Here is a 22,865-nt window from a genome sequence, read left to right as displayed (position 1 = left end):
TTAAAGGTACACTGTAACAAATCTGTTAAAATTGAATGACAACACTGATTTTAAACTAGAAACAGAAGGAAAGCTTTTCATGTTGAAAGGTAGTCAATTTCACAGCAGTCGTGTTTGAAAACAAAGGCCAGTTTCTCTCTTTCTCTATAACCTAACCTTCCATTTGCAGGGAAGGTAACATCTTGCAAACCATGTACTGTATATTGAGATTAGTAGGAAGAAAATCTCTCTGCCAGATAATCTGGTACCACACCATTGAGGGCTTTGTACTTAAGACAGAATGTTTTCTAGAACTAGAAAAGCCATGACTGGAGTAACAGGTTCTGTCTTTTTTGTTTTATTAAGATCCCCAGCTGACTCATTCTACACCAGCCGTAACCTTGATATAGATTAGACTAGTGGCACCAGGAAACAAAACATTGCAGTAGTTCAAACTGCATGAGATAAAAGCATGGTCTACTTTCTCAAGATCAGAAAAGACAATAATTACACATTTTTTGCAATATTTATAAGATGATTAAAATTGTATTGAGCTATTTTATTTCATTTTGACTTTAATCAAATACAGCACAGAGCTTTCTAACTTCAGTTTTTCAAACAGAAAATTAAAATGTGAAGCTATTGATGAGAACTTTTTATAAAAATGCCTGTCTTTCTAGAATCAAAGTTTCAGCTGTGGAGCCTTCTTCGGGTAACACCTGAAGAAGGCTTCACCCGAAGAAGGCTACACGGCTGAAACGTTGTGTTTTCTTTCTTCTCTTTTCAGCATGGAATAAACCTATCACTTGTTCCTTTGCAGCCTATGTATGCTGACACAGCTACCCACCTGAACTACTGTACTTCTTCCTAGAATTTAATTGCAAAACCTTTGATTTGAGTTTTAATATTGGTTTGTATAGTTTAATAATCCTAGAGAAGCAGTAATATTGCCAGCTTTTACAGACTTTCAAAAACTATTCTCAGTTGTGAATAGTAAAGAAACAAATGAATAATTCAAGTGGGGAACTTAAACATACTGTATGTACAGTTTACAAATGCCCAAATGTAGGAGTTACTTGTTTGGGATCCACTGACTCCAACAAGGAAAGCAACATATTTGATTGTAATATCTGCATCTTAACCTTCTGGCACCAAATGAATGAGATTTGTTTGGATTTAAAATCTAGAATTTCCGGTTTTCTGTGTGTGACTCACAAAACATATATATGTATTTTATATTTCAAGGTTTCAGGAAGAGCAGGCTAGGAGGTCAAGCATAGAGTTTGGCTATGTACAATAGCAATGAATGTTATTAGGTAAACAAAGCTGTTCATCTTCAGCATAACTACTGTAACCAAAACTACATGTCTGTGGTTTCAGCTGTCTTAGTAATACTGATACGTAGATGTTGGTGTCTGAATGCTTAAATATACTGTATCTGTTCTTATTATATTCCTCCAGTGAATAAACTATAAAATTAAACATGTACGTTAACACTCTTAAAAACTTCATTTTGATAATTGTTGTAATTATAGATTTGGGCTGAATGGATTCAAATTCTTGTTAGGCCTTAACCTAGTTTGAGAGAATATGCTGCAACCACATACATGTGTCACTTCCCGTTCTCAGTAAACACAAGCACTATTGATTGAAGTTTACTTCTCAATTTGCTCCTGCTTGCTTCTCAAAATGCAGTTTGGTGTTTAAGGGTGTTTTCACAGGCCAATTAGAAATGTCTAACAGCAACTGAGAGACCGCCTACACCAATATCTTGGCAGTATGGGGAAATATCTACTTTGCCAATGGTGAAAACTAATAAAGGCACTAATGTAATCACAATAAAAGCATTATTGTATAATTCAACACCTCAGAATGTATAACTACTTTTAACACCAATTCAGGATTAGTTGTAATATGTCAGTTAAAGGCATCCCAATACAGTGGCTGTCTGTTAAATACTACATTGCAGGGTGATTAACCAGCAGCCATATCACCCTGCAACTCACAAGTGGCAGCCTGCTGAAGCTAAGCAGGTGTGAGCCTGGTCAGTACCTGGATGGGAGACCTCCTGGGAAAAACTAAGGTTGCTGCTGGAAGCAGTGTTAGTGGGGCCAGCAGGGGGTGCTCACCCTGCAGTCTATGTGGGTCCTAATGCCCCAGTATAGTGATGGGGACACTATACTGTAAACAGGCGCTGTCCTTCGGATGAGATGTAAAACCGAGGTCCTGACCTTCTGTGGTCATTAAAATTCCCAGGGTGTTTCTTGTAAAGAGTAGGGGTGTAACCCTGGCATCCTGGCCAAAATTTCCCATTGGCCCTTATCAATCATGGCCTCCTAATAATCCCTGTCTATGAATTGGCTTCATTACTCTGCTCTCCTCCCTACTAATAGCTGATGTGTGGTGAGTATTCTGGTGCACTATGGCTGCTGTTGCATCATTCAGGTGGATGCTGCACAGTGGTGGTGGTTGAGGGGAGTCCCCATTACCTGTAAAGTGCTTTGAGTGGAGTGTCCAGAAAAGCGCTATATAAGTGTAAGCAATTATTACATTACAAGTGTGTGTCTCCAAAATGTGTTTTTCTACAGAAGTGCTTCAGAAAATCCCTCTTAATCTCTCTAATGGGGTGTTTATTCAGAAATATTCATCAGCAGCAGGAATCGGGCAGATGGAGACAAAAGTCAGATATGTAATCTCACTCAAGCCATTTCTGTCTCAGATACACACACATTAACATTTTTTGTATCCACGCATTTTCCACTTAGTCCGATATAAGATTGCAGCAGGGCAGGACCTAACCTGGCAGAAAATGGATGCAAGGCAGGATACACCTTGGAGGGGTCGCCAGTCCATTACAAGTCACACGCACACACACACACATTCACTCACTTACACCTACAGGGAACAAATTAGAGATGGCAATTAACCTTGACTGCTTGTATTTGGACTGTGAACAGGAAACTGGAGCACCCAGAGAAATCCTGTGCATCCGCAGGGAGAACCTGCAAACCCAACACAGAAGATGTCCCAGGCCAGGAGCGTAGAGCAGTGAAGCAGCAGAAATAACCACTGTACCACCCATGACCTTTATCTTATCATACAGAGCCAGACTTCTGAATCTGCATTCTGTTGCTAATACAGTATGTTTATAGAGCCTTTGTTTTGTATAGTTGTGTCTGTAAGACCTTAAATACCCCATTCTATGCAAAGTTGTGAACATCTGAATACAATCTCAGTATTCAATTGTATCAAAATTCACAGGAGTGAGAGTGGCTTACTTGCAGATGTATAGATATCTCGTTTTACATGGCTTCGTAGCTGTGTAAAATATTCATCAGTGTGATTCCAAATTGCCGGAATCCATAGCTTTGTTGCACAATATTATAAAATAGTCTAACATGCTAATACTTGATTAATTTTAAAATGCTAATTTCCAATATTAAAATGCTTCAGAATTCTGTCATTTTACTGATATTGTTTTAGGAACAGTGTTACATGCAAATTATAGCAACATCTCCTTGCTGACTTTTTTCCCCTCTTCAAATGAATACTGTGGTACATTTCCAGTTTAAATGAAATTTCCTGTATTGTGCAACTTCATTTTAATGAAGTGAAAAACATAAAAAAAGAAGTAGGCAAACCTCTACCAGTTACAGTAACCTCAGAAAACTGAGCTATGCAGGGGTTAAATTCTGTATGTAGCTGCAAACAGAAACTTCCTGAAACTACTTTCATTTTTACTGCGCTTTTTAATCCTAGTTCTTTCTTTTTGAAGTCCGTCTAAGTGCTGCCTTTGGATCACAACATGATTACCAAGAACTTATAAGAAAACAAATGTGTTCCTAATAATGTCCTTCTTGAAGAAAAAAGTTAAATTATATGATTGGTCATTGCAGGCAAGTAGTCCTACAACAGGAACAGCTCCGACAAGCCTGTCACGAACGTCTGTTACTCCTTCTACTCAGGATATTTGCAGGTAGGTGGAGAAGATACAACTTTGAAGTCTTCTGATTAAATGTCTGTAAGCTTTGCTTTTTTATGGTCTGTTTTTCATTTCTGTATGACCTACTGTGGCTACCAATTGTGCTTGCATTTTATTTTGAAATCATCTATTTTAACTCACTTGCTTTTGTAAACTGGGCTTCAAGTAAGGCATTGTTAAAAGGCCTAAACAAGTTTATTTTTTTAAAAAGTCAGCACGATAGCTAGCATGGAGTATTCAACTAAGGAAAAAAAATATTATCTTTGTTTTCTTCTTTGACAAAACATCTTAAGAAAAAGCTGTAAGTTTGGAGAAAATTGGCTTAATCAACAGTTATTAAATTATGTAAAACTGGTGTTTCCATACACTTAACTTTCTAATGGAGAAGTTATTAATCATTACCCTTAAAATATTATATAGTTTGTTGAAGGCCTTTGTGCCTGTAAAAAAGCTTTTTGGGAAGTTGTTGCAAAACAAGAACCCCAGTTAAAACACTGTTTTTATTTTTTTCTGTCTGTTTAATTATCCCTATCATCTTCTTTTTTCCACTCTTCATTTTCCATCTTTTTATGTTGTCACTGATGCTGCTGCTCTGCTCTGCTAAGGCCTGCAACTCTGCATGAGGTTCAGGAAGATGACTTTGAGCATTGCGCTCCTGTCACAGTCCTGACTAATACGGGTCAGCATATTGGTAAGAGACAGACCAAAAGACAGCATAGAACAAAAAAGGAGACCTGTCAAAGCTGTGAGTGCATTGAGGGCCCAAAGCGTCACAGTAAGAAACTCTTTAGGTCACGCAAAGAATTCCTCAGGCTGAAACACAATAGATTCCAACATGATTCAGACTCCTCTTCAGATGAGGAGCACTGGAGACAGGCAAGGAGCTGGAGTCGGGAGAAGGCAAGAATTTCCAAAAAAGGGAGAAGATGCAATCAGCCTACCAAGCATCAAGATCGAGCAGCAGAACGGGATGCAATAGAACTAGTTTCAATTGATTCTGATGACGAAGAGAAGAAGGAAAATCACATCCCTTCAGAGGTGGAAGCCCCAGTTTTAAAGAACCGTAGAAGGCCTTGTAGGAAGCAGGAAACAAGAATTTCCTCTACTTCACAATCTTCTCAGTTGAGTGGTTCTCATTTTGAGAAAAAGAAGGATACTTCAAGAGATGCAAGAATCATAGGAGAAAATGCTGACAGTCCATCACTACCCGATGAAGATACAATCATCAAGACCTATGAAGACAGAGGCTCAGGTAATGAAGCCCTTGCTGTGCCTCGTGTCAAGAAGCATAATTTTCAGGATGGCAGAACCCAGCAGCCTTCCGATGATGAATTGGAAGTTTGCAGGTTGGTAAACTTTGTAGTGCACAGCATGTGTATACATGATCATCAGTGTTCATCATGCTCAGCTTTTTTTTTTCACAATGTTCTAGAAGTGTGCATGGACTTTCAGATTTAAGCAATGGAGCCCCCTATCTCAAATGAGTTAATTAGCTAGAACAGTGGTTCTCAAACTCTTTGGACCAAGTACCACCCCTGATCAAACCAAAGCGTCCAGGTACCACCGACAAGTCATCTTCTCATAGGAACCCCAGAAAATCTCAATGACCAACATGAGCGTGCGTGCACACACACACTCACACACACATAAAATAAGTATTATAATAATAAACTTTATTTGATATAGCGCCTTTAAAGGTGGCTTCTCAAAGCACTTTACAGAATGACAACAGGAACAAAAAAAAAAAAAACAATATAAAACCACCATTTCAGTGAGACGGGTGAGCCTGTTTAGTCGAGCAAAGCAGATGTGAATTCATTGGTCAAGCCTTGATACAATTCACAACAGATTTTAAATCGTCAAGGATTTTCTTGATGGCAAAGGCCTCTTCATATCTGGAGCAACCTCTCTAATTTGTGCACCTAAACCGCTGTGTCGGCTTGTCATCGCTCTAGCACCGTCTGTACAAACTCCAACGCATTTTATCCAGTCGATGCCATTCTCTTCAATAAATTCATTCAGAAGCTGAAATATGTGCTCTCACGCCAAATCAATGACATCTACAGACTCATCTAATTGAAGTGAAAAGCACATCTTAACACACTCTATCAGTATACTTTTGATATCATCCGCCATATCAATAATTCTATGAGTGACTGTGTCTTTCGGAGGGGGCAGCAGGTTGAGCTGTTTAGCAGCCTTTTCTCCACACATAATACGTGTCAGCTCTTTTGCCAACAGTAAACAAAGTTCTTTAAAAATAGCATGGGGCTTACCTGTTTTAGCAATCCGCAGGCTTGCATTTTTCCCCATCTCAGAAGTCCGTCTCAGAAGTTAAAAGAAGTTTTTATTTCATGCGCATGGGAGTGAAACACAGAGACTCTCTGTGTATTTTTCTCAAATTAACCTAGAACAGTTCTTAAATATTTTTCTGATATCTATCACGCTTTCCTGTGCTCACAAGATTGCCAGCATTTGTAGTACGCATTTCTATGCTTTTCTGTGCTTACAACATTGGCATTGTTCCAAGATCATGCACATTCTCCTACCTCCCTATTTGCTGGAGATAACTTTTTGTAAATACAATTGGTCACTTATGTTCATAGCACACATTCCTTTAGAATGGTATAGAATTACATAGTAGCTCTTGTGTCCACTCAAGTATTAGTGCATGCTGTATCGTAGTACGTTGGCTGTGTATTCGACACAAACTAATTTGATTAAAATAGAAAATATGAAAACCCGTCCCAATTTTTCAGCGCACACAATAAAGTTCCAGGGTCATATGGCGTACCACCTGGCGGCGCTCCACATACCACAAGTGGTACGCGTACCATAGTTTGAGAACCACTGAGCTAGAACATTTCACTAAACACTTGCAATGATGAATAAGTGTCCAATAATCCAAGGAAAGGCATCACAGCAAAATAAAGTTGAATAAATTATCTGTGACATTCAATAAACCTGTGGCCCTTATCAGGACAAGCAAAATAAAAGAACTGACTCTTGAAAAATTAGCCAAGTTTGTTTGAAATGCTGCTAGTGTGCTTGCAACAATATACAACTATATACAGTATAAACACTAGCCAAAAGTATTAAGTGACTTCTGAAATTTCATATGCTAGAAAATATTTTGTAAAAGAACCAATGGGAACATGTTTGGAATGTTTTATATTGAAAATAAAATGAAGGTGACTATTCTAGAGTAGTTTCTTCAGCTTGAGCTGCTGATAAGACCACATAATTCCACAGTGACAACAAGCTTTGTTACATCCCTCAAACAGCTTCAAAAACATGACTGGACAGCTTATTTCATACTCCCACAATCCAAAATCAGCACCACAACCTTCTTCAATTCCACCACAATTATTTTTTTTTTGTAGTTCAGCCTTACAAGATTGCTTATTTTTCCTAACATATTTAATTGGATTTAAACCAAGAAACTGGGGAGACATAGCTGAGATGAATAACTCCATCTCCTGAAAATTGTACATTCTTAGTGATGAATAGCATGAAGTATTATCATAACCATCTAGTTCCAACATGGAAAAATGGCAAAATGGAAAAGATTGTTTTCTTGGTAAATATAGCAAGGTTATAAAAATTATACAGCACATGCCCAATGGAAAATGCAAGTAACTTGGAAGTTTTACTGAGTCTTAATTGATGACTAATACAATTGCTACGTTGAGCATCTGTGTTTTAGCTATCTGAACAAAGAATATCTTTATTTCCAAGATTGTGCCATGACTCAACACATACAAATAGTTTTCCCGTCACACAGACATGAAGAGCATGAATTCCAACCTAACTGATTTTGCAGTCAACAAAACAGTAACTGATTTTGAAATGAACAAAAGAATATACCCTTTGAATCTGGGGTCTAACTCCTGTAGCACTAGTACTAGGAGATGACTGTGCACTTGTCAAATGGCAGTCTGTATTTGGTTAACTAACTTTACATTACTGGCAAAACCATATGGACATGAGAAAAGCAAGAAAAAGAAAGGTCTTTCAGCCCATTTGTTATTTAGTAGCTAATTACCCCCCCAAAATCTCTTGCAGCCCTTTCTGAAAAGAAACTAGGGTTTCAGCTTCAACAATGTGACTGGATCACTTATTTCATACTCCCACAATCCAAAACCAGTGCCACAACCTTCTACAATTCCACCACAAATACATTTTATTTATAGTATGCCACTGCCAAAAAATTCAGCCCTACAGAAACCACTAGCATGTGGAAGTGTATCATTGCTAGTGCCATTGTTAGTTAAGGACTCTGTGATAAAAGAACATGCACACTCTAATTTTAACAAGTAATATTTAAAATTCATTATTAAACATAAATAAAAGACCCTTGTCCTAATAAACTACATATCACTTCAAATTATATAATTAGATTATAATATACAGCACCAAACTAAAACAAAAGGTCTACACCCATATAACGTTAGAATTAACATCCAAAGAATGAACAACTCACATACTATTGTTACAAGTGTGCGTATGCATTTATATTCAACTAAACCTTTTGCTACCGTCTTATCAAGACTCATCACCAAAACAATGTCTGATTCCCAATTGTGTCTCGGGAATTAAAAGATAATTGCAAGAACACAAGAGGGGGAAGTGCAAGCAGCCTTATTCCCTGTATTTCACATACTGTAGTGCTCTGGAGTTCAGCTTCGGGATCTGAAACTGTCAAATGTGCAAAAAACAGCAGCCGAGAGGGAAGGAGAGGCGGTTTCCAAGCTCTATTCATCCCGCGTGTGTGTTTTCACAGGATCTGCCACTGCGAAGGAGATGAGGACAGCCCTCTCATCACGCCGTGCCGCTGCACGGGAAGCCTGCGCTTCGTGCACCAGGCCTGTCTGCACCAGTGGATCAAGAGCTCGGACACGCGCTGCTGCGAACTCTGCAAATACGACTTCATAATGGAGACGAAGCTCAAACCGCTGCGCAAGGTAACCAGATCATATCACATTATCTGGTTATCTTTGGGTGACATGTAGCCCCTTTTATTCACCACTTCACAAATTCTTCAAGCGCTGATACCGAAAGCAGAAGAAGGACAAACCTAAAATTAACTAGAGTACAGCTGGTAATTAAAAAAGAGGAGTAACCTTTCCACAATTACTTAACTATGTTCTTGGTTTATATGTGTAGATGCCTTTAAAAATCCTGATACAATTATATATATATATCCTTATATATTTTATTACAAAGCTCTTTTGAAACCTTAATACACCAGTTTTCACAATGGTGAGTCACATTGGCAAGTAAATCACACAGATAATCCAGTGTCTATTGCAATACCCAGGACATGTGCATAACCTTACCTTCTCATATATTATTTAACAAAGGATATATGATCAGAAGTAATAGCTAAAGCTTGATAGGTCAGGTTGCTACACTGAGGGATTGACTTTCCTTTTAAGCTAATTTGGAATATGTCTTCTGTCTGTTTGGCTGTAGCAAAAGATCTGTGTGTTCTTTGATTTTTGATGCAGTTGTACATAGTTTCCATAGAAACAGTCTGAATTATGTACGGGGCACTACTTCAGATCATAGACTGAATGTAGCAACTGTACAGTCTGTTATCTTGGATAAAGGTGATGACCACAAACATACAGTATCAAAGTTAATTCCAAGAAAATATTATTATTTTCAATTCCAAAGTACAATTATGTAGTTCTCATGTAAGAAGTATATTGTTAACTTGGAAAACATAAAAGTAGAGGGACAAATTGATTGCTTTTTGTTATTTATATAATATAATTAAATTATAAGCAGTAAACATTATAAAAGATTTCTTAGGAAGAATAAAAATGTGATAAATCAATTAAGTTGATATAGACATTGCTTTCTGGGCCAAATTCCATTATAAATTATTTTTTTCTGGGGCAGTTAATAATAATCATGTACAAGAAACATTTAGAAAATATTGATAATAATAAAGGTTGTATGAAACTAATGATTAAAAGTCTTTAAAAGTAGAAATGAATGCATTATTTGCTAAACTAATGTATATATTTTATATCTTAGTAGAATTCAAGTATATTACAGTTGTTCTAAGTCCAGTTAGTGTTTTTTTTTATTTGACCATCTGTAATAGAAATGTTTATGAAAACCATTTCTGATAGCATATTCTTGAGCGGCCATTCCCAGGTACAGTATATAATATACCATTTACAAAGCATCTGTTATTGCTTCAAAAGAGATGTGAATGTGATGACTCAGCAGTTACAGTGATTCTGGGAAGGGAACTATGTGACATTCACTTTACCACTTCTTATTTCCGTCATCAAATCTCTTCTCACATGGCACTGGCGCCATTTAGCCATAATGACTCGCTCTGTTTTCCAGTAATTTTGTAGGACGACATCTATAATAGGTACATACAGTATTCTGCTTATTTATGATCACCCCATTTAACAGTACAGCATTTAAACATTGTAATTATTTGTAATAATTTTTATGCTAATTCAGTCTCTTATTTTGCTTGGTTCTGTGTGAATTAGCACAGTGATTTCAACAATGCAAAAACAATATTTTTAGAAACAATACGAATTGTGAAGAACTTGTACTGTACTGTATATTAAGAAACACGGAAACAGTGGCCGATATGGATGATATATTTCCTGCTATCTCTCGCCTATTTTTATCATCTGTTTGATTGTTTTGTTTATGTGGTATCTAACCATGCTGTTTCATTGATACAAATGCATGCAATCTATCTCACAACTCGGGGAGGCAGTGTCTGTGAGAGCTAGGGTGCCCCATGGCTAGAGCAATAGCTCATTCCATAAGTAATGACACAATAATGACTGCTATTTGTTTATGAACGTTCTCAAATTACAGCTTTTAATAGTGCAGTTGTTTGCCACCTTATTTCTCATTTATCCAAAAAGTTATTTTAAAGGATTCTACATTCTCCATCCAGAGTTTCTATATTCTGAAACCACATTTCTATCTGAAGGTTATTGTTTAGCAGCAAAAAAGGGGGAAATGTCCTGTGATTCTTTGTTTTCTATTGGCTAAGTGTTTATTGGATAAAGAATTGGTTAGAGGCAAGTGAAGCTCACAATGGAGTGTTGTTCAGCAAACTTTTTTCATTAAAGGCTCTATTAAAGGAACATTAATGAGAATTGACTTTCACATTATAATGAGTTAAGTTTATACGTATTCTAGATTGTCAGTTTTATATCAAGCTGTGCAATATATATTTGAAACTTACAGTGCCCAAATGGCCAGTTTTATTGCTGTGTAAAGTAATTTATTATTCGTAACGGCAGCAGATGGATTGTTCAAACACCATCGCACCGTTTCATTGGCGTGCGTAACCCATAACAGCTTCAAGAAATATGATATAATTACTTCTTTCCCTTAAAAATAAAAAAAAATTGCATAAAAATATAATGTCAGGCGTATAACAAAATTACCATATATAATGAATTTCATAAATCATTTTTAAAATTATAAAAAACAAACCAAATCAAGAGTCCCCTGATCACAAGCATCAAATTATTCTTTGTTTACTTACTTAAAATCAAATGACTCTTTTTGTCTGACATTTCTTTTAAATCTGTTTTGGAGAAAGAATTCAGTTTTATAAGCAACAATAAAATTATGCATGAAAATAGTGAAAAAGTGTTGTGATTGATAGGCCTGTATTCCCTCAGCTCTGTTGCTGTAAAACTAAACAGATTTCAAATATGCATTCATTATTTGAATTTGGATGACTCTTCAATCAAAAACTGTGAGATAACTGTTGATGTTTAGATAATTATATTTGATTGTTATTTAAAAATGTGTGTGGACCTACTGTATTAAACTTATTTTCACTAGTTATTATTACAGTATACAATAAAAAAAACAAATTTGAACTTATTTCTTATAGATTACCTCCAGTTTGCAATTGAGAACTTGTTACCCTTGTAAAAATTGAGAGGTTTCATAAGGAGAATTAATAATTCATTGAAGTTATATTAGATAATGTTTACTAAGAAAACATGCAGTAGGTGAGTTGAGTTTATTATGTGAACATGTTAAATTTTAGAACCCTTGAAAATCAAAGGTGGATGTTCAAAAGTTTCATTTGACTAAATATTTCATCACTGTCATCCTACATTGAAAAATAGCTCACTTTATGGAAACAAATATTTTGTATAATCAAACATTTGAAGCCTAAAGCAAAACTAAAAAATGAAACTAAGTTATTTACAATATTAATGTAAGATGGCTCAAGTGCACACTCTTGTGGAAGTGAGATTTGTGAAATGTCTGTAAAGAAAGAAAATCTAAATACAGTGATCTAACAACCAGCAGTATTGTACTATAATACAAAGTTTATGATACAATGACACCCGAAGAAGGCTCCACAGCCGAAACGTTGTGTTTCCTTTCTTCTCTTTTCAGCATGGAATAAACTTTTACTTGTTCCTTACGATACAATGTAGAAGTTAAACAACAAAGAAACTGCTGTGTAATATACAATATTGGCAACAGAACCTAGTAAAGCATGGAACTGGTACACAATGTCTGTACACAGAAACGATTCAAAAGTGACAACACAGAAAAGCCAGGTCCAGACTGATGGTGCCTGCAACTTGATCTTGATCCTCTACTACTACTCTACTTGATCTACTGTGTTGGGCAGTGCCAAGGTAATGTTGTGTAATGTGTCAAGGTAACTCACATGGTAAAAGTATGTGAGTTGCAAGACAAGGAAATGCTCTATGCAATCAACAGATGTACATAAAATGCTCATAACAACTCATAAATTCTGAAAACACATGATTAAATAGAATGTGTAGGCAGAAAGGGGTACTACATTTAATGGCTCTTATGAAAAAAAGTATAGTATATCCTTGCAGCGTAATATATACAGTATATAGTGTTTTGCAAAAGTACTCTGACCCTTGCACGGTTTTCATATACTGTTGCTTTAAACTTTCCCATTATGTCATAGCAACTAAAACTGGTTATGTAGACGTCCTATTCAATATGTTCAGTGCAAAAAAAGGAGACATAAGTAAATATACATTAAATATGAAATCAAAATTGACAAGTGATTGCATAACAATTCAGATCCTTTCCTAAACCACAAGCTTACCTTAATGAGCCACACAATTAGCTGAGTGGCCTTTGTCTGCAATAACTGTGATTTTCATTATTTCAGGATTAAAACACCTGTATCTGTGAGATTCCTTGGTCAGGTAGTGAAGCTGAAGCAAAGAGTAATGAAGACTAAGGAGCCTTCAAAGCAAATCATAAAGTCATTGAAAAACACAGAATAGGAAAAATATTTAAGATTCTGAATATCCCTGTGAGCACAGTCTACTCAACTATCAAGAAATGAATGTTGCATGATACCATCCAGACACTGCCTAGTTCAGGACTCCCCTCCAAACTGAGGGACAGGCAAGGAGGAAACTGATGAGGGGATGCCACTGTTAGGCCAATGATAACTTTGAAAGAGCTACAGATGTTTTTTAGTTCAATGGCTGAGATGGGAGAAAATGTGTACCAGTCAAACTAGCCTGTATGCCAAAGTTGAAAACTCATGCCAATTTATACATGTAGTTTGCAAGAAAGCATTAAAGCGATCCTGCAAACATTGGACGAAAGTTGTTGTTGTCAGCTGAGACCAAATTGGATGTTTTGGCATTGGTAGGATCATGCTATGGGAATCCTTCTCAGCAAGGACCAGAAAGCTCATTAGGAATGAAGGAAAGATAGAAGTAGCAACGTACAGGCAAACACTAGGGGAAAATCTGTTTAAGTCTGCTAAAAACCTAAACTGGGATGAAAATTTAGCTTTGACTAAGACAGTGATCTAAAGAACAAGGCAAAAGCCACCCTGAAGTGGATTCGGTGAATACCCTTGAGTGGCACAGTCAAAACCCTGACTTAAATCCCATTGACAATCTGTTGAAAATCTGTTTTTGCTGACATTTACTGTAATTTATCTTACACTCAGAAGACTTCAGTTTGAGAAATCAAGTTTGAATGAAATATTAAATTTAATGTAGGGTGTAGGTATAAAGGTCAAGTTGTAATTTCACAAAATGGGGCATTATACAGTAGGTCTGAATATTTTTGAAGAACTGAAAGGACTAAGTGGGAATCTGAGATTCATCTGTTGGCCACATACAGTTGTTCTTAATTATATTAAAATTAATAACCTCAAAAGGTCAAAAATGCTGTAAAAATCTCCAACATTAATTTTAATGGAAGAAGGATATTAACTAGTTTACTGATATTACATTTTTTATACCCCACTGTTGCATACAAGGCAAGAATTTCTGATTTTATTAAAAGATTCAATTAAAAATTAGTGATCTATTCTTCCCCAAGGAACAACTGTCACGTGGTTGAAATGTCAGTTGATGGTATATGTGAAAAGGTAACTCCAAACACATTAATTACAACAAGTACTGTTCTGTACCGAATGTAGAAATACCACCAATTCTATATATGAGAGTTTTAAGTGAAAGCTCAGAAGGAGGCCAAACTTTCCCACATACACTCACCTACATATCAGTATCATGATTATATTTCTCATACATTAGATTCTAAAGCACCCATTCGCACAATATCATCACACCATCCTCACTCTAACCCCTCATCAGCCTTTTTACTTGAGCTGTTGGGTTCCTTACAGTCAGATTGAAATTCCCTCAGCCAATAAAGCAAACTAATTCAAATCAAAACTTAATCACAGCTTGGCCAAACTACTGCATAGGAATAAAATGAATGCCCTCCCTTGATTAATACTAAAAGCATTGAATTATAAAATCAGTTTTTATAATTTTTGTAATATACCAAAATATTCTTGGTATATTAACTTTGCATTTGCCAAGACAGTAATTGATAGTTCAGGCTACATTTTCCTCATCAAAGATGTGAGGGTTTGTCAGCCAAGAAGTCTAGTTCAAAAGTTCCTACTAAATGTGTTAATGAAAAGTGAAGCAGAGTGTAGCAAGCTGTGTGTGCTGACAGAAGTTTTCAGCTTGCGATCGGCCTGTTCATCTTTAATGATTGATGAGACCAGATGGTTTAACCCCTGCTGTCTGAGCCTTGCAGCTGTGGCTGAGGGAAGGTCATTCCAGGGACTGCAGAAAAAATGCAATTTCAACTAAACTGCCACAGAATTTCATACTTAGCTGGATGCTTTTTGCTGCCATACTGTACCTCAAAACATCTTTCTCGTATTAAAAACCTTTCTATAAATGGCTTCTTCTGCATTTTTGTTTGCTATTTGTGGGTTGATATCTTTGTTATGGACAATGGGGATGAACTTATAAAAAATTATATTTTAAAAGGTGAATGTGGGAGAATCTGGTATCATATTACCAAAAACAATGTTCATGTACTTTCAATAACTGTTCAGTCCATTTGTACCCTAGTTCTCTTAATGAGCAATCTTCTCTTCACCTTTTCGATAGTATCGTTTTCTATAAGAATATCTGAATCTAGTGTCTGCTACAAACCATTAATTATGCATACATGTATTTCTGATGTATCACTATGCATCGTTCTTAATACTGTACTTTGATATTTTTGCTGAATAACAATTAGGTGAATTTGAAACATGAACCTTAATATTTCATATTCACAAATTATTTACTAAATGTAAGTGTATGCTTTCTAAAATAAGTGGACAGTATCAGAAATTGGACATGTTCAGTAATCCAGAGTAAATGTGCACTGAATTTTATAACAGGTGTAGAATTTTGTCAGTATATAATTCCTACAATCAGTTGTCTGTCTACATTTAAATATCATTTGAAAATACACTTTTAAAGTTGCATTTCTAACTTGTAAAATAACTATGCAGCTTAGTTTTCCTCTTATATGTCTGTGTAATCATGCTCTATGTTATTTTTTTATAGTTACTTCATTGTTCTGTTCAGCTGTTGGTGTTTTTAAGATTCCATTGTAAATTATTGAGGACTTGGAGATACCTTGGTATTAAAGGTGCAATATATGTAGAATAAAATTCTAAAAGGTTCCAAAACGTTTTTTGTCCACTCTGGGGCCTTTGACATATCTGCATTTGGCAAATGGAGCAAATTGTTCTTTTTCAGAACTCATGTATGTGTCACCTCTGTTAAGTCTCTTAAATTTGTTGTTCTTCAATCTTTTTTTGGAGAAGCAGCAAAGTTTAGACGCTAGTTCTCAGGACATACCACTAGATGGCAATGTTTCACTGTGAGTAAAAACTAGATCCAAGGCACATATGCACTTACACTATGCAATGGATTTACTAATTGATTTAATCTTCATGGGAAATTGAATAAAACTCCTAGTTTAAGAGTTCATATTATTTACTTGATATACAGTGACTGAAGGAGACATTTAAGGAGACGTTTGGCTGCTGCTCCTCTCACCAGTTTTTCATTTTTGATCTACTTTTTTTCTTTTTCTTTTCTTCTCTGCAACACTGGTTTCTAATTATTTATTTTTATCCGTTTCACTTTATCTGCTCCATGTTGCAATTTACAAGTGCGACTTCCACTTGCATTGTGACTGCTGCCGACTAGCTCCTGATGAAATTGCTCAGCTGAAGACTTTCACCACCTGCCGCTGCCTTACTCTGGATTTTCTTCCCGTCTTGTTGCACCATCTTGAATTCATCGAACACGTCTCTGAGGTACACCAACTGCTTCAACTAAAGGCAACTGCTGCAACTGCCTCAACTAAAACAAAAGTACTTCCTGGTAAAAGATTATTGCCATATTATTGGGATCCTACGACTGAGGCGCTACTTCCATCTCAGCCCAGGACGCTGTTTCTTTCATTTGTCTGTCTGTCTCTGCCTTTCGGCGCAAGACTGTAAGTCCATCTCGTTCCGGCGCCGACCTAAAAAATCTTCCCTCGCTACCATGCCTGGAGCACACTCTGCTTTCCTCTGCATCCCTGAGACTGGCCAGATCAGCGCTACTCAATACCCGCTTCATAAACAGCAAGGTTCTTCTTTTATGTGATTATATCAAGGAAAAAAATTGGACTTTCTGTGCTTAACCGAAACCTGTCACAGTCAAAACAATGGACTAGTCCCTCCTGGGTATGGTTTGTTTGACCTTCAGCATCTCTCAGGCAGAGACGGGGGCATCATTATTATTTACAAACTTTTTTACAGTTTAAGTCCTATTACTATACCTCCCCCCTCTTCTTTTGATTGCTTTGTTTAAATGTCTCTATCCCCCAATCAACTATCATTGCCATAGTTTATAGACCACCCATACCCAGCGAAGCCTTTTTAGGTAGATTTGCTGATTTACTCTCATTTTTATGCCTTAAGTTTAAAAGGATCCTTACTCAAGCAGACTTTAATATACACATTGACTCAAGGTCTTCCAATCTGGCTAAAGACATCCTTTCTCTATTGGGATGCTTGATATTACTCAGTTTGTTTGTACCCCTACACATAACAAAGGACACATCCTAGATGTAATTATAGGAAATGACTCTTTTGTTTCCTACTGCTCTTCCCTTGATCTAGGCCTCTCTGACCACTTAGCTATTCTTTTCAATCTGGAATTACCCATTTCTAACACTTTCCCCTCACACTCTGTAAATTTTTGCAACTTGTGATCAATTAATCAGCCAAGGTTTGCCAATTCTATTCTATCCTCCTTATCTTGTTTCTCATCCTCTGACCCTCTAGAGGACAAAATACAGTTCCTTGACAGTGCTCTTTTATCTACCCTTGACACCTTTGCTCCTCTAAAGACTCGAACCATCTCCTTCTCTCGTCCTACCCCCTGGAAAAATGACCATCTGCGATCTATGAAGGCAGCCTCCAGCAAACTTTAGCGTAGTTGGCGTCTTTCTGGCCTAAATGTACATTATCAGGCTTGGAGAGATTACTTGTCTGAATATAAGGTTACAATAGAGTCTGTTAGATCCACCTACTTCTCTCACATCATTGAAAACTACCATAACAACCCCAGACATCTTTTCTCCACCATCAACACACTGCTTAAGCCAAACTGCCCCACCACATTACCTGCCTCATCGCAACTTTGCAACACAATCTTAGATTTCTTTTAGCTCCAAGGTCGACAACATGCGGCATCACATTCTCTCCACTACGCATATCATTTCCACACCTCCTCCCTCCTTATCCAACTTTTCTGGTTCACTTCTCTCCGACTTCTCCCTTCTTGACTCAGCATCCCTTAATTAAACTAGTTACACACATGAAACCCACCACAAAAGTATTTTAGATCCCATTCCCACCACTTTATTGCAGTCCTGTTTCTCTTCTCACTGTCCCATTGTCCTCAATATTATAAATGAATCCTTGAGCACTGGCATACCAGCGGTCTTCAAAACTGCTGCCATTACCCCGTGCCAAAAAAGCCTAACATGGCTCTTGACAAACTAAACAATTTTCGCCCCACCTCCAACTTACCCTTTCTTGCAGACATTCTAGAACGTGCTGTCACATTTCAGTTACATAACCACCTCATGGCAAATAACCTTTTTCGAATCCCTCCAATCTTCTGGAGGCTTCTGTCAACTTCACAGCACAGAAACTGCCCTGGTCAAAGTCACTAACAATCTTCTAATAGCTTCTGATTCTGGTTGTCTTCCTATACTCATCTTTCTTGATCTCAGTGCTGCTTTTGACCCTGTAGACCATGACATCTTACTTTCTCGTCCTGAGACTGTGTTTGGAGTTTCTGACACTGCTCTCAAATGGTTCAAGTCTTACCTCATTGATCACTGTCACTTTGTCTCTCTTAATGGGTATAGGTCTGAAATTGGTCTTGTTAAGTGTGGTGTTCCTCAGGCCTCAATACTGGGTCCCTTGCTTTTCAGCATTTACATGTTTCCACATGGTCAACTTTTAAGATCACATGGCCTTGGTCAGCTTTTAAGATCACATGACTTCAGCTATAATCTCTATGCTGATGATGCTCAAATATACATCCATACCAAACCTGACACTGATGTGGCTGTCTCTATTCTATCTAACTGCATCTCTGACATAAAAACATGGATGATTCAAAATTTCCTTCATCTTAATTTCCCCATCAACTTTGTAAAGCCAATCCTGTAACCCTATCTGTAGATTGTTCTGTACTTTAGCTTTAGTCTAAATTGAAAAACCTTAGGGTGATTTTCGATTCTGACTTAACATTTGACCCACATGTGCAGCATGTAGTCAAAACATCTTTTTTTCACCTCAGAAATATCGCTAGATTACGCCCTATGTTATCACTAACTGTGGCTGAAAAGTTGATCAACACATTTGTGTTCTCCCAAATTCACTACTGTAATGTTCTACTCGCTGGGGTATCTAAATCAAAATGGAACAAATTGCAGTATGTCCAAAATTCAGCAGCCAGAATCCTGACCAGGTCTAGTGCAAGTGATCACATTACTCCTATCTTTCCGTGTGGACTTTAAAATCCTCATGCTCACCTACAATAGAAGGCTCTGCATGGCTTGGCACCTCAATACCCATCCGAACTATTATTGCCCTACTCCCCTCCTCGCAACCTCCACTCTTCTAATTCTGGTCTCCTTACTGTCCCCCAAACCCGTCTATATTCTATGGGTGACAGGGCCTTCTCCTGTTATGCCCCCAAGCTCTGGAACTCTCTGCCCAAGGATATCAGAGAGTCACCTTCTCTAAACTCCTTCAATCCAGACTCAAAACCTTCTTTTTTAAAAGAGCCTTTACTTAACTTGTTCCATTCTTTACCCCTCTGGTTCTACTATACATAGTACCACCATCCACAGTCTCCTCTGTGTATTGTCATTGTGTTTTATCTTGTGTATTCTTTTTGTTTATTGTTGTTGTCATTCTATAAAGCACTTTGAGAAGCCACCTTCTATATGTATATAAAATAAAGTTTATTATTATTTAATAATAATAATTACTTACACTTATATAGTGCTTTTTCTGGACACTCCACTCAAAGTACACCTGCTTAGCTTCAGTGGGTTGCCGGTTGTGAGTTGCAGAATGATATGGCTGCTGGGCATATTTAAATAGTTAAACAATAGAACATAAGAACAAGAGGATGATATTTGAACAATCCAGCTCAATGGTTTCAAACAATTCCTGGAGTGGGTGGTGTCTTCTGATTTTCGTTCCGAATATGTTGTCAGTTACACAGTTGTCCTTCTTATTTATTTAGGTGCATAAGTGTAATACCTCTAAGTAGTTCTGATGTGATTTGTAGATACAGTAATTGTACCTTTAATGAAGTGAATGTATTGTGTAATGAACTGTAAAAGACCTTTAGAAAAATCCTTTACATGTGTAATTTAGGAAATAATTAGGTTAATTTTCTGATTTACTAATCAGGTTGAAACAAAAAGCAGAAGGCCCTCCAGGAACTCCTTGAGACCCCTGTTCTAGCTCATTTGGTTGCTAGTTTGGAAGGCATCTCAGAATCACATCAATATTTTGACAATATGGCTGGGTACCTTTTTCCAGACTCCCATACCTCTCTGCCTAGAAAAAAATATTTTGTTTTGTTATTTTTCCCAGTACTTTCAATGCGAGTCCACTAGTTCATATTTCACTGTTGGTTCTGAAGAAGTCCAATGTGTTGACTTTGATGCTTAAATCTCTCTCTTGTAGACATCTCTTTTCATGACTAAAAAGATATAGTTCTTTTTGCTGGCAAATAGTCCATTGAGATTGATTACTGAACAACTAACTCATTTGCAATATAGTAATGATATCTATCCAATAATGTTTCTTTTGTCACCATATTTCTCTGTTAGCCATGTTTCTTTGATTCTGTTGTAACAGCATACTAATACAGCTACTACAGTACTTCTCTTTAACTCCTAATGTGTTCTTAAAACTCCAGCCATTTTGATACAAACATTTAATTACTTAGTCCTTTGGTGTTTTGCTTTTTTCTGGGGTTTTTATTTAGGCTCTACCTCCCATGTAAATTCCTTACATATTTTCTTCCATAGTTTCTGAATAATTTACCATATGCTGACCAGTATCCTTATCATTTAGATGCAATCCCTTGTGTCTGTTTACACACTGCCATTATTACAGAAAGTTTTATGGTGAAAATAAACATGGCTTTAATCCCTTTTTTACATGTTCCCAAGATCTTTGAAATTGTTTCTTATAGAAAGTGTGGTGTTCATGCTGACATTTTTTTCCTCGATAAGAACAGAAACAAACAGGGCTGCTACCCATATTTGCTTGAAACCTATCTGATTTTGTAAAAAAAATATTAGCTAGTTCTGCTCCAGGGAGACAACATATCATTATTGATTCAGGGTCCTTCATGCATATCTCACATGCAGTAGACAATTTGTAGATGACAAAACAATCTGTCCCTTTAGGGAAAACAGAAAACAAAGGTTTGAGCACCCTCGGTATAGGCTCAGCGGCCACCATGATCCTGAACTGGATAAACAGTTCTGGAAAGAGATGATGTGATGTGAGGTTTGAGCATTCTCACTAAATCAATATGCTGATACGGAAGATAGCATGCTCTATGATAAACATGACATGGTGCCCAGGCGAACCTTTGGTTATGTAGAATAATGGAAAGTTATTTTAGCAGACGTGATTTGAAATTGTTTTGGTTCTAAAGAACATGTAGATAAGATAAAGATAAGATGACTTTATTAGCCATATACAATTTCTTGCATTAGGAATTCATCTTTTCGCATACCCCAGCTTGCTCTCCATGAGACACACAGGCACACAGACAGGGAGAGAGAAGCTTGGGTGTATGATGTGTAAGATCCCCACTTCATTTACATAAACATTCAAAGAAAGTTCTATAATAAACATACTACTTTGAACTGATTTATGAAGTGTGGAGTCTGCCACATGTGTGTACTTTTTGTACAAATCCTGTATTGCCGAGTGCCACATACAGAGTCTTCTTCCAACACTTTGTTTGACCCATCTCTCATACCAAACACAAACTCAGTTTTGTGTTGTTTTTTTAAAGGCACTCTGCACATGTAATTGGGTATTCTTTTGTTGCAGTGGGAGAAACTTCAGATGACAACAAGTGAACGGAGAAAGATTTTCTGTTCTGTCACATTCCACATCATCGCTATTACTTGTGTAGTCTGGTCCCTTTATGTACTAATTGACAGAACAGCTGAAGAGATCAAACAAGGAAATGACAATGGTGAGTACTGGTTTGCCAAGTATAACAAAATGAAGTCCAAGGTGAAACATTAAGTGGTAAAAAACAAAAGATTGGTGAAATTTCTGTTTAAAGTCTATAGCAAACCTTTCAAGTTGAAAAGTATGTTTTTTGTAAAATGTAGCATAGAACTGCAAGTCTGATTATAGAGAATTCTCTTGCTGAGGAACACAGGAAAAACAAGAGAATGAGAGGCTCCTGAGTTGATCTGCCATAGTCTGGCTGTATTCGTAGATGTCCAGTATGAAAATAATAAGATGGTGTAATGTAATGCATATTTCTTTCAAGGAATGCATTTATTAATTTTATTAATGCCATGCAAAATTCTCAAACATTTTACACACAGGAAAGAGTTACAACAAATGTAAGAGCATCAAAATATTTACTTAGATTAGGAATGTTCAAACACTTGATGAAAACAATTCAAGATAAACAACAGTATACCTAAAATGTAGATATTGATCTGTTAAATTGAACTGTCATTGTTGGGTGCTCATTGTGATTAAAATTCTTGTCCTATCTATACAGCTACATGAGGCTAAAAGGCTACTTTTTGTACTTCAAAAATACAGATCGTCAGGATTAACTGTTTTAAACAAAACAGTTACAATTTCAGTATTCAATTTCACCATTGAATGGTGCTGCTGCATAAAGAAGGGAAACACATACTACAATTATAAATAGCTGATACTTTTGCACAGAGATGTATATAAAAATACATAAAAAAACATCAAGAG

The 22,865-nt window shown here is 36.7% G+C and overlaps 1 protein-coding gene across 2 annotated transcripts in view; it reads left to right on the top strand.

Moving 5' to 3' along the window:
* marchf1 (membrane-associated ring finger (C3HC4) 1) overlaps positions 1-22,865 on the top strand; it is a 128,195-nt gene that overhangs the window by 103,705 nt on the left and 1,625 nt on the right. Inside the window, exons 4-7 of one of the 2 annotated variants that reach the window (XM_088911884.1) lie at positions 3,876-3,955; positions 4,567-5,307; positions 8,745-8,925; positions 21,963-22,110. In XM_088911884.1, coding sequence (XP_088768010.1) covers positions 3,876-3,955; positions 4,567-5,307; positions 8,745-8,925; positions 21,963-22,110 — 1,150 coding nt within the window. The remainder of the gene's footprint in view (positions 1-3,875; positions 3,956-4,566; positions 5,308-8,744; positions 8,926-21,962; positions 22,111-22,865) is intronic. The other variant, XM_088911895.1, reaches the window with a different exon arrangement.

The sequence above is a fragment of the Atractosteus spatula genome, chromosome 1, assembly GCF_055471065.1.
Source record: "Atractosteus spatula isolate fAtrSpa1 chromosome 1, fAtrSpa1.hap1, whole genome shotgun sequence".
In the NCBI taxonomy this organism is placed as follows: domain Eukaryota; kingdom Metazoa; phylum Chordata; class Actinopteri; order Semionotiformes; family Lepisosteidae; genus Atractosteus; species Atractosteus spatula.
This window is presented reverse-complemented; position numbering and strand designations above follow the sequence as displayed.